Below are 17,531 nucleotides of genomic sequence, written 5' to 3'. Positions count from 1 at the left end.
GAAAATTGGTCAATCATTTTCCAGGTTTTCCAGGAAGCGTGGGAACCCTGTATGGCAATCTGTGATGAAGCTGCTCAACCTTTGAGGGCTCACCAAACTAGCTGCAAGGCCAGCGTTTTGTAAATTTGTTACATGATGGCATAGACAAGTAACAGAAGAAAAGCCTTGACTTCAGATGAAGCATTTCAAGCAGCTAAGGAGCGATGATTTCTGTGGGAGAGAATAACGCCTTTGATATGTTTTTTGGGGTTTTTGCAAACTTTTAACATGCACAAAATAACGACAACACACTAAAGAAAAATAGAAAACCCTAAAAGCATAAAATGGACCCTTCAAGTGGTTTACTTTCAGATTGTGGATCCCTGTGTAAAAATAGCATTTTTTAGAATAAATCACTTCAACAAATTAATTATGGCTGGAGTCTGAAAAAATATCTCAGACATGTCAACCATTTTAAAATATGGAAGTATTTCTAAAGTGTTTTTTTTTTTTTTTTGCCGAGACCATCAGTGACAGAAGACCATGATGACATTTTCAGAAAACAAGAATTATTTATATTTCGTTCACATGAAGAGCAACAAAACTTCGGAAGCATCTACAGCATTTCATCCCAGTGCAAGAACAAAGACAATCCGACCGGGCTCACTGCACATGTGGTACTCTACAGTCCTCTCATCACATCACATCACTGGTAGAACTTGACTGAAATATGACACCCAAATAAAACTCTATGGGCTGATTAAGGAATACTTCCCAAAACAATACAAACAATAGAGTCTACAGTTCCCTGGTATAAAAGTAAATACCAGCCAAGCACATAATCACACAGTCTGTGAAACTAAGATGGACAGAATGGAATATGGCAAGGGATAACATTGTTCATAATCTGTGGAGATATATATAAAAAAAACAAGATTCCTTAAGTAAAGATCATTTTAATTGTTAAAACACTTCTCTGTACTGTGATTCTTCAAACTGATCCAACACTGTTAACCTAGGGTGCTTCCACCAGCACCCACCCAGAGTGTCACTCTGTGTTTTCTTCAGTTTTGTTAACATCCAGCAAGGTTCATTTTAATCATCCCAGATACATGTAGCTGCCCTGACCATCCACTAGGAGTCACTAGTGCAAAGTTAAGCACATGATCCCTCACCATAGACTGTATATAAAGATGGACGTAGCATCTGGCTCCAAATTTGAAGCCCACCCAGAAGTGTCAAAAACTTGCAATATCACGCCGTCCGCTAGGGTTGGCTCCAAAAAGCTTTTGCTCCATAGACCCCAATTCATTTTTGGAAAAAATGAAATTTGATAGACTGATTTTCTACAGCTCAGGATTTTTTTTCCCGTTAGTTTTCATGGTCAAAATGAGAGATCAGGTGGCCAATCTTAAAATAAATCAATACTGAATTTTAAATAAATCGTTAAAGCTGGCGGAGCCAGGGGGCGTGGCTATACTTGATAGACAGCAACAGAAAATGTGGGCGGGATAAGAGAGTCCTCAGCCAATCCTGCCCCTAGTTGCTCTCCGGTCCAGCCTGTTTGATGAAGCTTTTTACGTCACTGGCTCCAAAAAATCCAAAACGGCGACCAGGAAGTAGCAAAATCCGGGCTTCATTTTCTCAGCGTTGAAACCAACGGGTGACGTCACGGTTAGTTTACGCCTGTCCCTCACCAGTGTTCCCACTTTTGTGTGCTCTTCAAGCACAAAACCAAGATACCTAAACCTGTAGACACACAGATCTGCTCCGTTTCATTTGTAACAGTCATCAGTTCTCTTTTTATGAATGCAGTTTACACACAAATGAGGCAAAGAGGCTCCAACAATGAGACTGACCAAAGAAATGAGAGTCTGATGAAGGTAACCAGGATGTCCAAAAACAAACAATTTTCAGATCTACTGACATCAGTGACCCCGTGGATCATGACAAGTAATGGATTTAATTCTACTTTAAAATAAAGCTAATCGGTGCACAGTCGTATTTAAATAACACCTTGGAGCTTAAGTAGGGGACATTAGACAATAAATAGCTAGCCTACTCTTCATTCATCATTGTACTCTGAAACACTGGAGTAGCTTAAAACTCTGCATTTTTTTTTGGCTGATCAGCAACAGCTTACTGGACAGATTATCAACATAGACATACTTCTATATACTTTGTATCTTCAATATGCACAATAGCCCTTAAAACACAACATTCATGAGCAAAGGGATCTCTTTGTGGTTGTCTAAATCGGGAAATACAGTAAAAAGTTTTGACCAAGGCTCTTGATCAATTCTATGTATACATTTCCTCTTTACACTCTATATACACAACAGAAAGCAAATCCTAAAATGTTTAAAGTCAAGATGTTTAAAATAGTACATCCAAAATCGCAGGGGAAAAGGCTAAGGGGTTGGGCATATTTACATTATAATTACAACTTTACAAGCGCGCATGGAGTTAAAGAGTGACGCTGTCCAGTTACTGCACAGCAGGCAAAAAGCAATCAAAATAAACCTTGTTGATTGGAGTAAAACTGGGTTTATGGCTGGTAGAGGAAGAAAGAAATTAACATTTGGCTCCAGTGTGCACTGTCTGCTCTCACCTAAGACACATTGGTTGTTGATTTAAACCTGCACTGTTTTTTTCTGTACATTGTCTACTGTACACAGTGGGAAGGTTTTTCAGTACATTCAATTGATGCCAACACAAGTTTGGTATTTTAAGCTATCAATCAATCAACCAATCAACCAATCGTCTAGTCCAACCATGACTAATATACCAAATGCTTCAGGTTGCATAAAAACTAGTACAGACTACAATTATATTATTTCTATACTGATTTTCATAGCACAGAGATAAATGGTTAAGGTAACATGAATTCCATCCCTCAAGTAGCAGTATTTTCAGTTTATCCTTACTGAGGATTCTCTTAGAGCTGCACCTTCGCATTCGACTGACAGTACTCACATACACAGTCATGCTGACATTCATCATAATTTGGGTTTTTGAAGTGGCCATTACACAGCTCATACAGTTAGGTGTCTGAGATCCAGCTGGACTAAAGGACTGCAGGTGAAGCATGATTGTCTGCTCAGGCATGAGGTTCAGATGAGAATTGCAGAGGAAGTTTGGTCAACAGCATAAAACATGAGTGTGTGTTGCATCTGACAACACCCTGTCAGACACACAATCAAAGCCACCCTGAGGGATCAAGTACAACTGACAGGACCAATCTCAAAACATCAAACACCCTGTCCACCCACCCAGAGCACAACCTCTGCTGTTGATTAATACTCTGGCCTGGATAGAGGGAGTTATGAGACACAGTCCTACAATAGTGCAAACACTGCTGTTGTCTTAAAGACACACCCCCTTTGCTTGTTACTGGAGTGCAGATTGGATTTAGTGCCCATGATACAGCCCTTTTCGGAGTGTCGGCAGGTTCTCCTCCATCCAGCGCTGGTTCAGTCTGATGGTTTCCAAAGCTTCCTGCACGCTCCTCATCTGAGAGCCACGCTCCTTCAGACTGGAGAAGAAAGCCTGCACCTGCACAACACAAAAACGCACAGAAATGGCAAATCAGACATAACACACATCAAGTATTCTGTTAACATCTCCCCACAAACAAGTGCAATGCAATAAAGCATAAATGTTTTCCATTAGAAAAAAAAAAGCATACTTGATTAAGGTGTGCCTGTGTAGAGAACTGGGAGGTAGCAGATTTGATGATTGTCTGGATAGCAAAGGAGCCCACAGGAAACCTACAGGGAAAAACACACAAACTCTGATGTTATTTTAACTTTTAAATTTTAGAAAATGTACAATATTAATAAAATGCAGCAAATTGTACGAAGCTGATAGGGACAACTTACTTCTCTATGAGGCGGTCCCAGTTCTCTTGTATAAAATCCCAGGCAAACAGATAGCCAGCAAATCCATTACACACAGTGCTGATGACCAGAGGCAACTCCTGCGTCTGGATGATATCCCCCTTCAGACTTGTCTTCAGAACCCTACACAGACCACAAGTGTTCAAAGGCTGTTCAGTGCACTGACACTACATTCCCTATCATGACTACCACATAACATGAATAAATGACTTGTCAAGCCACTGCTACATACTGATATATTATTACAGGCCTTCCAAACAAAAACACAATGTGAATAATAAATTAAAAGACATTAAAACTCAGTTTATACTTCAAAGACAACTTTTTTTATTACTTGTTAAATATCTCAGATTTAGTAAATGACTTTCTTCATTTTTACCAAACATCCCTCTGGATAAAATGTCATCAAATGTAAGGCGGCCTCACCGATATATTTACCAATTTCTTTTATTGCAGATGTAGTTGTTTCAGTGTACATGTTAAAATTGCAATAAATAAATGGTAAACTAAGTATGGGGTTGTTTAAAAACAGAGGCATCTATAAAAATGGTTTGTTCTCAGTAGGGCTGGCCTGAATAGCACGATTAATGACGAATAGCCGAACATTCAGTTCAGTTCGTAACAGCCGGCGTGATCACTGTCACAAGCGAATATTTGGATATCCGGATATTAGGGTCCAGCCCTAGTTCTCAGATAAGCCAGAGACTCCACACAAGTCTGTTACCATCATGGAGGCACAACAATCAGATCAAGACTGTTAGTTGCTTATGTTTAGAAAAGTTACTATTTGCCAGTCAGGCAGCAATACTAAGCAGAGTAATGAACACGGCCTAAATCTAAACTATAGTAAAATAATGACGCAGGTAACACTACAGTCTAAGTCCTTTTGTGTATCAAACCTTGGTCGATGTGGAATCAAGTTTGGTCATTTTAGAATGTAATTTTCAAAATGAAATAATTGTAAGGCGTTTTTGTAGATCTTTGTCTCTAATGAAGATGTACTATTTTGTGAAGTGGTGAACTTTATGTCTTCCTGCAGGGGTTGAGAGGAGTGAACTTAGTCCAAATGACACTGACTTGAAACTAGCCTAACTAACGCAAACACAAACACTTACCACACTAAACGTCTTGTGTCCTCAGTCGATGCTAGGGCCTGCAGCATTTTTCGCTTCTCCGCATCATAGGTAGCATGTGCATGCATGTTCAGCAAAGTCGTCCAGCCTTCATCTGACTGAGCTGCCACTGAGAAGACAACATGCTGCAGATCACCTGGAATCCTACAGAAATAGATATACAAAGAATAAATATGCAAAAAGACTTTAGATTGCAATTTGTCCACTTCTTCCTACAACTCAATTGCTAGATACCCATTAAATTATGCCCCCTCCCACACATGCTAAGTCATGTCATCATTTTTTTATACAGTACATTTACAACAAGAAAAGCACTCGGAGCACGGTACTCCAAAAAGGCTGCTCGGTTGTTGCATAATTTCCGACGGATAAGTCCCAATAAGTCCGTAGTGGTGGATTTGTAGGAGGATCGCAATCATGTGATCATCAGCAGACTGCTGACGTAGCGTTCACTTGTTGTCATAGTGACAGTGATACAATGATACAGAAATCTAATCACTTGATCCTTGTGTCATTTCTGACCTTCCCTGAAAATTTCATCCAAATCCGTTATTCCGTTTTTGAGTAAAGTGGTGCACAGACAGACAAACGTATGTCGATCACCACATAGATCTGCTGCGTTCCTTGGTGGAGTGACAATAACCATTGCACCAAAGTGCTTTCCAGCAAAAAAAAACAAAACAAAAAACCCTTATAATTTACATTACATATGAACCTAACAAGTCAGGTCTATTTCTTCATAGATTTTTGGTCTACGCTGCCTGCTGCCACCATGATCCTGACAGAGTAAGAAAATAAAATGTTTCTCATGTTCTTTACGTACCTAGAGGTCCCATTGGAGTCAACATACTGTTTGAAGAGGAGTTTTGCTTGCTGTGTGCAATTTTCTTCTTTCAGACTGCAGGCCATCCCCAGGAGGGCCGAACGCAGCTCCTGTTTAGAGACACTCTTCTCCTCTCCCCATGTTTGACTCTTCATCAGAGAGCCAAAATGGCTCAGAATATAGCTCTGTTATATTTAAGACAAACAACATGGATACATTAGCAGACTGAAACACTACAGTACACACAAAGACTTCATTTAGTTTCTGTAACACAACATCAGACATCAACATTTTTAGATAAAATTTTAGCTGTTGGTGAGTGTAGTTTAATTAAAAGAATATACATGTAACTAAGGTATACATTATTGGTCAGTAATGAGAAAGGAATCACTTTTGAGTTAGGAACAGTTAGTAAAGCTGTGGTAGTATCAACTGACTAAACCTGCTTTTATTTGAGATTTTTATCAAAGTTATTCCTTATCTAAGCCAGTAAACTTTAGCACTACAATTAAATCACTTCAGACAGCACCTATTCATTTCTATATTATACGCTAATGTTGATGGATATGTGGTTCACTGTGAATCTAATTTCTTAAGACTGAGTAAAGTACCTTCATGCGGGCCACAAGACCAGACTCCTGTCTTTTGTCGAGCAGCCTATAAATCCTGTTGAGCTGTAATAAGGCCTCTGTCACAGGAGCAGACTCCGTTTCACCGGGAATATAATTCAACAGGTTGAGGACTTGTTGGAAGGAAACGCGTCCAAATCTATCGATAACACCGGACAGAGAAAAGGCAGAATATACCAATAAAGTACAACAGCTGGAAAAGAAAAAGACTCCTCTTCATTTATCATTGACTGCAAATGAAAAAGACAGTTTAAGCTGTCTTTTATACCTGGAGAGAGCAAAGATGTTATGCACAAGCGATGCACGGTCCTCATGGGTAAGAACACTGACATTTTTGGACAAAGCATCTATAAGAGCTGTCCAGCCCTCATTTCCATAGTGGACAATGTAGAAGCCTGTGTTTCTGTAGTTCAGCTTGAGCCACTTTACACTTTCTGGAATCTTAAGCGTGCCTAGAAAGGAACACACACACACAAAAATGTATTATCAGACACAGTATTTGAGACTCGGAGACTCAGTGTAGAAGGTTATTACTTAGTGTTTTACCTGACTTGGTCTTCAAATTGAATACCTGTCTGCACTCAGGGGCCAAACTACAGCTGTCGTTTACGTATGTCACTGGAATATTCCACAAGCTAAGCAGAGAGCACAGCGCAGTTAGAGTTGCGTTGTGTTGTACGATCTGTGCTTGTCTGTGTGTGTGATACTGTAACCCACCTGGAACTATGCGTGGCATTCTCAGATGTGAGCAGGAAGTGCTCTTGCGTGAAGTTCACTTCATCTCCGTTGCGGCTCACAGTGACCAGTGGGAAACCTTTCTGTGACGTCCATGAGTTCATCATCTCTGAAACATTCTGGTGATGTGTGGAAACCTCAACCTGTGGACAAGAAGAGGAATCCAGTCTGGTGTCATGTTCATTTGTTCTCCACAAAATATAAAACCGTGGGAATTATCTGAAACTATGTAGTTTTTTTTTTTTTAAATTCCAATCCAAACTCAAAGGGTGTGTTAACAAATAAAAAAGAGTGGAAACCCAACACACATGGTTTATTCAACACCAAATCCATCAAAAACAATGTCTTTGGATTAGCAAACCAAACGCCAACTCTGAATATTCTCCATATTCCACATTTTTAAGACATGACATTCAGAACTGAGGCGAACAACCAGATGATCTGTGTGAGACTAAGAAGGTGGAAGTTAAACTTCAGCAGGGGCAACACAGACAGCAGGACAAAAGTCATAAGTTGGCAGACTGCACTCATTTCAAACCCTCTTGTTAGCAATTGTACAATCTGTATGTACATGTCTTGCGCTATTATGTGTAGCCAATGTATCAAGGGAGTAACGCTAAAAGTGAACAGGGGATCAATAAATGATTACATTATCAACTATTTTAGTAATTTTCTGGCTTTTAAGTGTATAATGCAGCTCCAGAGTAAGAATGGGTACTGAAAATTGTTCATAAATGGGCCCTGTAGATAAATTATCATTGACCAAGGAACATTTTCAGTTCTGTTTTGAGTACTGTAGAAATCAAGAAATAGCATTTCCTACCGCAACATAAATCTTATTCAGCATATTTGATTCACATTTTCTTAGAATTGTCTCTCTGAGTCTGTGTGTGAGGGGTAGCTCTCCTACATGCTGCAGCACATACACACAGACTCTGCTCTGAGTGACAATGCCAGAGAAAATTAAATGTTCAAAAGTGTGATCGCACAAGAGGTGATGCTGATCATGCTCAGCACTGCAGGTGTAAGAAGTATTTTGCACGTAAGAGCAGAAACAAAGTCAATCTGTGCAAACATCCAATTAAAGTGAGTCATGTACACGGTCCATCTCTTGCTATCGCTGATGTTATGTATGCTGGCAGCCGAGAGCCCTCACATGAAGTTAGCTAAATTATACGGACACAGGTTTAAAATAAAAAGTAACCATTTACCAGCCGACTGTCAGGCTATGGATTCAAAGAAAGTAATCTGAAATGGCCAGAGCATCATTTAAACTGTTGTTCAGAGATTCACAGTTTCAGAGCACTCCAAGCAGAGCCGGTTTACTTACTGAAGATCGGCATTGAGTACCGTCAAGTAACAGATCAACAAGCGATACTGGTAACATGGTTCAAATTTTAACAATACCTATCCCTGCTCCTGTGGCACTTCTCTGTGATCACCCGTTATGTGAGGACAGAAAAACAAGGTAAATTCAGACAATACCAGGAAGAATATATTTTAGTTACATGCAAGCTGTTAAACTGTAGAGGGGAGTTCAGGGATAAACTATTGTTGTAAGGCATGACTAGAAGATGAAAATAACACGTAACAAAAAAGCATACAGATAAATGAACACACAAACACACACGCACCTCTGTGAGGCTGTTCCAGAGGTCATTAGTGTCTGTATTCGCCCCACTGAACTGCTTTAGGTATTCAATGATGCCCTTTCTGAACTGCTGGTCTCCAGGCAAGGAAGTGTTCAGCATCAGAAGAATAGATGCACCCTGGAAGATAAAAAGTACCAAGCGACAGTGATCAGTCCCAAAACACATCATTACCACAATATTAACTGTGACAGCCAATGCTGACATTTCTTCCAGAGATAAACAACTGGATATTGAAGTTCAGTAAGTTTGTGAGCAAAGCATCTATGTATGTGCTTCTATCTATAAAAGTCTACCTTTTCGTAGGACACAGAATCAAACATCTCTTCCACTTGTTCCGAGGTATTAACCTCTGTCGACACAGCGTGGGACGAGTTAAGTGCATCTTTGTCCATGGCTCTAAACCGCACTGACAAGAACAAATTACCCTGCAAACAAACATGAATTACAGTACTGCAAGAGCACATAGAGAAGCACACAACTTTAACCATTTTGAAAATATGCAAGGGGAAATATATGAGACAGATGTGTGGACTCACAGTGTCCAGCTGTGGCAACACTGTCTGCAGTGACATATACTGCATGTAAGTGGCAAAGCCCTCATTGAGCCACAGGTCATTCCACCACCTCATAGTTACCAGGTTTCCAAACCACTGAAACACAACATCAGATAAAATATCCTGCTGAACATATTCAACTTCCCTGTTCCTTTCACAGACACAAATATGAACATAACTACCTGGTGAGCGAGCTCATGTGCTATGACAGAGGCGACTACTTGTTTTTCCAGTTGAGAGGACTCTTTGCCCACCAGCAGGGTCGTTTCCCGAAAAGTGATGAGACCCCAGTTCTCCATGGCTCCTGCCAGGAAGTCTGGGATGGCTACTAAGTCTAACAAAAGAGAAAGGGAGTATATAGAGGAGTAGAGACAGAGGAGAGAAGTAAGATCAATAACAAAGGATTAAAAAGAAGGGTGCACACTGTGTGAAATCCAGAGGTGTGTGTGTGTGTGTGTGTGTGTAATTACCTAGTTTTTTGAGGGGGTATTCAATTTCAAAGAAGCTATTGTAAAACTCCAGCAGTTTGGAAGCTGTGTCCAGAGCATAGTCAGTGTGCTCCTTTTTCTCTGGCACAGAGTAGACAGACACCTAAAACAAGCAGACAATACAGTACACATGCACATCCACTTAGCTTATCAGCCACAGCACAACGTTGCCAATTTCTAATGGCAGGAAACAACATACTGATTTAAACATGTACAGACTAAACTGAAAGTAAAATGGAGCTATATCCCTGCCAATACGTACCAGGGTGTTTGAAATATTTCTGCTAATCGGGGTGAAGTTAGAAACGATGAAGGCAACTAGATAGGTGCTCATTTTGACGCTGGTCTTTTCAAACTCATCTTGCACAAGGCCATTGGGAAGTGGTGTCGACTTAGCCTGAAACACATAGAATAAGAATGAGATAACTCTCAGCTGTTGAGCGTAGTATACTCTAGCCTAAATCAAAACTGGCCTGCTGTCAAACTAGTGTAGAATACAGCACTGAAGGCAAATGCCAATACACTGTCTGTTAGCTTAACTGCGCCCACGCAAAGAGCTGAGAATTCACAGTGGGAACACGAATGACTCACAAGATCCTCGAGAGTGGAAGTGACATAATACAGAATTTTTACCATAATGTTGTTCAGTAAATTGTGACACGACACAAGATTGTTGGTGTTGCTGTAATTGACAATATGTTAGGGAAGAGAATGAGAATGTGCACACCGATCAAGTTCGTAAACCAGTCACATTAAGCTATTGATATGAAATTGTACTTCGTTTTGTACATGTCAGGGGTTACTGGCCAACAGCTGGCATCACATAATAACATCTGAGCTAACCTAGTGAGGCTGAGCTCAAACACTGACAAACTCTGGTTCTTCCTTACAACAGAGAAAGTGTGATCACATCTTGTTTGTCCACAAAGATGCCACAAGTAGGAAATTGTGCCACACTATTGAAACCAAATGTAACTCTAAACTGTGTCTGCTTTATGTCACTGTTTTAGTCCTAATTCTCAAATCAGATACTACTTGTCCTTACAATTAAACTGTAAATGATAAAGTGGAAAAAAAAATAGACCAATCATAAAGAGTAACTTACCACAGAAGTAGGATCATACTAAAAATCAACAGATGATTAAAAATTTTACTATACCTTAGGCATGTTGGAAAGAGTCATGTAGCCTTGCTTTCTGTTGATTTTAATCAGGAAAGTGGCCTTGAAAGATGGCTCATCAAAACAAGGGAAGGCCTTCCTGGCATACAGTGGCTCAAACTGTGTCGCTGCTAGAACCCTGAGGACAAGGAAGAGGCAAAAAATGCACATTCTGAAGTAGATAAACGCTGTAAAATCCATCAAAAGCATCAAAGTTCAATTTCAGTTTTCAGTTGATATTAATATAACATTGTTTTGCTAGTGCCTGATCTTAAGTTGAGTCGAGTCCATATTCTGCAGCACATCTTCAACCTGTACTTCCAGCATCAACTAGTTAAGTGTACCTTTTGTTTCCATCTTTATCAGTGTATGAGCTGTTGTAGAAACCATCATAGGTGTGTGAGAGGTTTGCAGAGTAATCCAGAGTTAGAACACAGTATTGGCCTGCCTTCAGATCCTCAGAGAACTTCACGGCTAGCTGCTGTCTGGGTTTGTACTCCAGTACTGTCACTTCCTTGGCCTCGCCATCATCCAGCTACAGGAGAGAAAATTTCAGTCAAGACGTAGCAGACAATGCACCAGAAGCAATAAGTCAAACATTTGGTTCATCTGCACAAAAACCCCTTTCAATCCTACCTTGAAGGTAGCTTTGGTAATGTTAAGGTTGGCACCGTGCAGGACGATGCGGTTTGTGTTGTGAAGCACAGTCATGTTGATAACAGTTTGGCCGGTGAAGGTCGTGTCATCGAGGTCGGGGTTCAGAGTGAGGTCGTAGCTGATAGGGTGTATGCTGTAAGGTAGTCGGAGCTCTGCCCATGGAAACAGTTCACCATTTGTGGAGTTAGGGTAAACTGGCTGAATTGGAGTGGTTTTGTTTGGCTTTCGACAACCCGCCTGCAGAAGGATCGAGGATTGCAGTACACCAGGAAATTAGGACACTGATTGAGCATGAAGCATGCATAAAAAGGGAACGTGACTGACAGACAAATTAGCTTAATGCATAGTAAGAGTGAACGTTGTTTTTCTATATATTAATAAAAGCCCAAACTAAACAGAGGTAGCTAAACATTTTCTTACCTTGGTAAAGGTGCAGCCAGGTAAGAAGTACAGTACCATGGTCATAGAGGCTACTATCACCAGAAATAACACACATACAACCATGGTACGGGCTGAGGGTCGTGAACATGACCTGAAACCAAGAAGAGTTTAACATTAATTACATTAACCAATTTACAGTTGTGAGGAAACAGGGAGCAGCAGTCTTTTTAAAATAGCTATCAAGGGTGGTGCTGCAGAAGACAGAGGCCGCAAAAATGAATCTCCAACAGTTCCTAAGTCCAGCCATCCATTCTCTATACACCGCTTTATCCTCACTAGGGTCGCGGGGGGTGCTGGAGCCTATCCCAGCTGACTCGGGCGAAGGCAGGGGACACCCTGGACAGGTCGCCAGTCTGTCACAGGGCTACATATACAGACAAACAATCACACTCACATTCACACCTACGGACAATTTAGAGTAATCAGTCAACCTCAGCATGTTTTGGACTGTGGGAGGAAGCCGGAGTGCCCGGAGAAAACCCACGCATGCACAAGGAGAACATGCAAACTCCATGCAGAAAGATCCCAGGCCCACCCTGGGATTTGAACCGGGGATCTTCTTGCTGCAAGGTTAAAGTGCTAACCACTATACCACTGTGCAGCCCCAGTTCCTAAGTGCACACCTTAATCGGTACATATATTATGTTCTGTAGAGTATCTGCACCCTGAGAGAACTTTCAGGTTGTGTGAAATCGATCTTCTAAGTAAGATTTGATTAGGCAGTAAATTGTTCAAAAAATTAAGGTAAACTAATTTTGATGCAGTCAAACATCTACCTTCTCAACAATCACAGCAAAAACAGCCTGATCTCTTCAGCGCACCCATTCAAACTGGGAACAAAGTCTGTCTCTTCTGTGGAGAGGATCATTCTGAGAAAAAACTTACTAAACCTTGAGCGATTCCTCCGATAAAGTTTCAGGACTTTGAATTTAGCAGCAGTTTCGGTAAGCCTTTGTACACAGATGTAATTTACAACTGTACATACATTTCTGTACGAGCTAAGGTCATGGTAGTGAAACAGATGCTTACAGAGCACACAGAGGCTCCCCATTATGCTTGACTTCCATCTAAAGTTAATACCTTATTAAGGGCTTAACTATTTTTAAATGTGTTTCCTAAAAATAAAAAAGCTCTTCAGCATTTGCTTCATAGATGTTTGAGAAATTGTTGCATTCATTGAAGAATTACAGCACAGCCACCTGTTTCAAACAGTTGCATATCGCCAAGTTCCACACACTAATCACAAAAGTCACTGCGTAATTATTTATGGAGCACTGATTTGAAATGTTACAAGGCATACCACAGTAGAAAAAAGACTTTTTATGCAAACATGCTGTACAGCATCTTAAATAATGGCCTTTTCGGTGCATTACCTCGGTGGAGCTTGTCTGGCATAAGGGGAAGAACTGGATCTGTGCGCAGAGCTACGATTCATGAAGGACATGCCCAGGAGACGAGCTGAAGACTCACAGTCCTCCTCATCCTCGTCCATGTCATTTTCTCCCAGGCCTCGCACAAGCAACCGTGAGCTACGAGGCTCATATGCCACCTCATCTGGGTCAAGAGCAGGAAACGTCTAGAGAAAACGTGCAGTACGCTCTGTTATTTTCTGGGTAAACTCTGCAGTGTTTGTCATATAATAACAATAACTGCAAAGTCTCCCCTAGTAAATTATATGTATAATTAATGAGGTATAATTTAAAACAATAACAACAGAAAAGACTCAATAAAAACTAGCTGCAGATGACAGGTAAATTTCAACGATAAAAGAGAGTGAGAGAATGCACTTAGTGTTGGTAAGGTTTTGTTTATGTGGTTTTATGATACAGTATATCTGTGGTGATGGAGGTTTAATAAACCGCAGCCCCGAAGAGACTACTATAAGGACAATGTAGTCACAGCATTGTCATCATACTAAAATGAAGCTCCATTTTGCTCGAATTAATTGATTCAATTTTGATGACAGACAGATGCAGCGGATAGCAACAAAATAATTTAAAGGGAAGTGAAAGATGTACTGAGCTGACAGAACGCAAATGAGCATTTTTGGTTGCCCGTAAGTGTCAGCTATTTTTGAATTAACTGGTCCTCATTTATAGAACCCCGGTCTCTTTACATTATTAGTATGTCAAACTGTCATACCGGAAAGGCAGTGGAGTCTTTGGCCAAATCTACCACATCAGGCTCTTCTTCAAACATGCTGTTCTCAATCATGTTCCTTGGCAGGTTGGCGTGCTCTGCAACACATAGAGGAAGAGAAATCAGACAGAAGATTCTCAAAAAGGGAAGAAAGCGTGACAGGAGAGACGTACCAGAGTAGAAATGATTGTCACACATAACAGTGCAAATAGGCGTACACGTAAGCGTATGTGCATTGTTTTGGGAATTTCAGCGTTTTCCGCAAAAAGCAGTGGCAACAAGACAACGATCAACACAAAGTTTTGTTGCTGTCATTGAAAGTGCAAGAAACATGAAACCATTTAAAGTATTTCTTAAATGCGGTTTCTTGCAATTTCCTGTTAGTTCACCTCGAACAGTACTTCCTGGCACTTTGACCTGAATAAAACTGGTTCATCTGGCTGGTTATACGCTGTTACTTACTGCCATTACCAAGCCTGTTAAGAGCAACATCACTCACTCTCCTTCACAGCTAATTTGCTAAGCTGCAATGAAACTAACTGAGAATATCTTACTAAGAAAGAGCAAATACAATAAATATTCATCATCTGACCATGTTACATGCTACTGCAGTGTACAAAAGTTTGCATCTCCTGAAACCAACCTGCGCCTTCAGCATCATGATAAGAGTTAAGCCTTGTCTTACAAAATTCCTGTAATTTTTTTGGCAGCCACGGTCTCCTAGCAGTAATTCCTGAAACAATCAGAGGCATGTTCAAGTTCTTAATTCAATATCTAAACTAGTGAAAAGCTGTGCGAAGTAAAACTCCCATTCTGCCTTGCAATCCATTCATGGTTTTACAGGCTAAAGACAATGGATATTCAGTCTCAGTTGTTGGTGAATTTGAGTGGAAAGCGCAGAGGAGACGACAAACATGCAGTGAATACATGCCATTCACTCAAAGACGAGTACAACTAACAAAGATGAGCCTTAACTCTCCAAAAGAAAGGCAACACCCCAGAAATGTAAGAAGTAAATTATCTGGCTTCTTGTCTGTTCAGTACAGTGTTTCTGATATGACTGCATGGGTTGTCACAATCTCTCTGTCTGGACCTCACTGCTGTGGTATGAACGTCTATTAATAGTCTAGAAGCTAAGTAGCAGGTACTGTGTAAGGTCCAGAAAAGTTAAGGATTGAAAAAGGAATTCACACAGAAACACATCAAACATTAATAATCGTCATATTGTCTATTTCCAGCTGTGGGGATACGTCTCTGTTATTATGATGGAAGATATTTCATATAAGCCAGATGACATGCTGAGACAACAGAGGTCGTTATCATCAGCCAGACAAATGTGAACAAGCAACAAGATTATACGTAAATACAGCAGTAAAACATGTTAACTGCTGACTGTCTTCTTCCTGTTGACTCGAAGCATGTATTAATCCTACCTTAGCATCACAGAACGAAAGCAAAATAATGGCTTTGTCTGAGTTTGACAGGTGCGTCAAATAATTCAGGTCAAGTCAGAACACACAACCAATACAGTAAACAGCTACAGAGTGGTGAGCCACAATACTGTTACTGGTTAGTTGGTGGCTAAAACAATAATAACAAGAATCTGCAAAGGCCTTTGCATCATTATCTGATTAAAAAAAAGTGATTGTGAAACAAAAGTGTGGTTTTACACCAAAAATCCCAAAGTCATAACCTAGAGCACACACACACACACAAAAACAGGAAGTCCAACTGCTGTGATTTGATTGTAGCTCCCTTCAATTCAAGAATATTTATCTTTCCTGAGAGGTAGTACAGTGTGTGCACTTGCCTTTTTGCTTGTTTTAATAAAGCCCTGGACGCCCTGGGAGCACAGCAGAGGCAATAAAGCAGCTGACTGCTGGTAGCCGGAGCTGAACATGACTTATCAGAGCTCCACACAAAAGACAAAACACAGCTACTAGCAAGCCACCGGGCTTAAACAAGGAAGACAGTGCTGCTGTGTTTTAACAGACAACTTCAGTCCTGACAGAAGAGGACACTGTTTATCTGTCAAGAGTTTCAAGATGTCCGTTCAGAAATGTATTGCTGGTACTGATCAGGTCATTAATTCAAATAAAATCGAAACGTTGTCTGAATAAACCATACATTTTCTTACAGCGCATTCTGCTTTTTGTTTATGAGGAAGAGACAGTCGTATGCAAATGTTATCATGTTACTGCAGGACTATCAACAGATACTGAGATTAAGTTAGCTCCGTGTAAATCCACAACTGCAAAAAGAAACCAGTTACTCAGAAAACATAAAGTTGTTGTCATTTGGTTTGTCAAAAGCCGATTCCTCCCTTCTCAACATGTGTCCTCGGGTGAATGTCACTCCCTGTGAGCTTGCAGCCAGTGTCCCGATAGTTATTAGCTGGCCTGCTGCTGTTAGCTTGCTGTTACTGTACCCACTGTCCTCCCTTCTTACCTGTGCTGTTACTGTCAAACAGATCCATGGTAGGATATCTCAAATACCTCCTTACGTCCAGAACCGGGGACCCTCAGCTGGTTTACAGGCGCTCGACAGACGTGATGTTTTTATAGCCGACCACAACCCACCGCAGGCTATCAGACGCTCACAATAAATAGCAGCCAACCCCCACTGTACTAACGGTAGCTAAATACGTAGCAGCTAGCTTGGGACTAGCCAACTTCTGACAATTGCAACTGACTGAAAGACATTCAGTGAGCTAACGTTAGCCGCTTTCCATAACTTTATCGTCCATAGCTGCTTATTAGAACATTAAGTGGTTCTCTCAAAATATAAAACCTTACGCTAAAAATACGTGAACAAATACCCCCTTGATGCCACTCTAAACTAACACACACGCAAATGACACTTTTCTTCCTCCCCGACCAGTTGTTGACCATAGTGTTGTTGACAACGTCCCATCAAATTAGTGCTGTCACCTGATTGGCTGTTCATGCCGGGGGGCGGGGCCTGTACGACACGACCATTTGCTCACTGTTTTGCTGGACTTGTAAGGACATTTTATTTCTTTGCAGTCATCCATGGAGGTCAGCCAAAATCCATATATGGTTTACATCACCCAAAATTTGATGAAACAGTTCTTACCTTAATCATAAAACCAAGTGTGAACCAGAAAACAGTTAACATCATGAACATCAAGCATATTATTTCTGAACTTATAAGAACATTATACTGTTTTCCATTCAGGTCCTGGAGGCCAGCCCAAGCCTAGATTCCAACCTAGAAATGGTT

General features: G+C 40.6%; 1 protein-coding gene across 3 annotated transcripts; it reads right to left on the bottom strand.

Moving 5' to 3' along the window:
- Positions 1-531: 531 nt before the first annotated feature.
- On the bottom strand, positions 532-17,212 carry lnpep (leucyl/cystinyl aminopeptidase). Of its 3 annotated transcripts, none has more exons than XM_022197666.2 (22): positions 16,737-17,212; positions 14,292-14,386; positions 13,523-13,725; positions 12,129-12,240; positions 11,688-11,945; positions 11,396-11,586; positions 11,052-11,190; positions 10,155-10,289; positions 9,875-9,995; positions 9,587-9,738; positions 9,387-9,500; positions 9,144-9,275; positions 8,833-8,967; positions 7,181-7,341; positions 7,010-7,098; positions 6,732-6,915; positions 6,446-6,602; positions 5,835-6,019; positions 4,994-5,155; positions 3,861-4,001; positions 3,668-3,749; positions 532-3,534 (listed from the first exon to the last, which is right to left on the bottom strand). In XM_022197666.2, the coding sequence occupies exons 1-22, from the start codon at positions 16,762-16,764 to the stop codon at positions 3,391-3,393; spliced, it is 3,120 nt and encodes a 1,039-aa protein (XP_022053358.1). In that variant the 5' UTR covers positions 16,765-17,212; the 3' UTR covers positions 532-3,390. The 3 variants fall into 3 exon arrangements, with proteins under 3 accessions (XP_022053358.1, XP_022053367.1, XP_022053350.1); XM_022197675.2 differs by having other exon boundaries at positions 16,784-17,212; XM_022197658.2 differs by having other exon boundaries at positions 14,292-17,212.
- Positions 17,213-17,531: the final 319 nt, after the last annotated feature.

Source organism: Acanthochromis polyacanthus, chromosome 7 (genome assembly GCF_021347895.1).
Source record: "Acanthochromis polyacanthus isolate Apoly-LR-REF ecotype Palm Island chromosome 7, KAUST_Apoly_ChrSc, whole genome shotgun sequence".
In the NCBI taxonomy this organism is placed as follows: Eukaryota; Metazoa; Chordata; class Actinopteri; family Pomacentridae; genus Acanthochromis; species Acanthochromis polyacanthus.
Note: the sequence above shows the minus strand (reverse complement) of the source record. Positions and strands in the feature narration are given on the sequence as shown.

What these genes read in the sequence shown, in the direction of transcription:
- lnpep (XM_022197658.2), bottom strand. Translation starts at nt 14,486, where the DNA reads ATGTGTGACAATCATTTCTACTCTGGTACGTCTCTCCTGTCACGCTTT. An exon ending in GCCAGACAAGCTCCACCGAG is followed by an intron (nt 12,241 to 13,522) that starts GTAATGCACCGA and finishes TCTTGGTTTCAG; the next exon opens with GTCATGTTCACGACCCTCAG. An exon ending in CACAGGCACACCTTAATCAA is followed by an intron (nt 3,535 to 3,667) that starts GTATGCTTTTTT and finishes TGTGTTGTGCAG; the next exon opens with GTGCAGGCTTTCTTCTCCAG.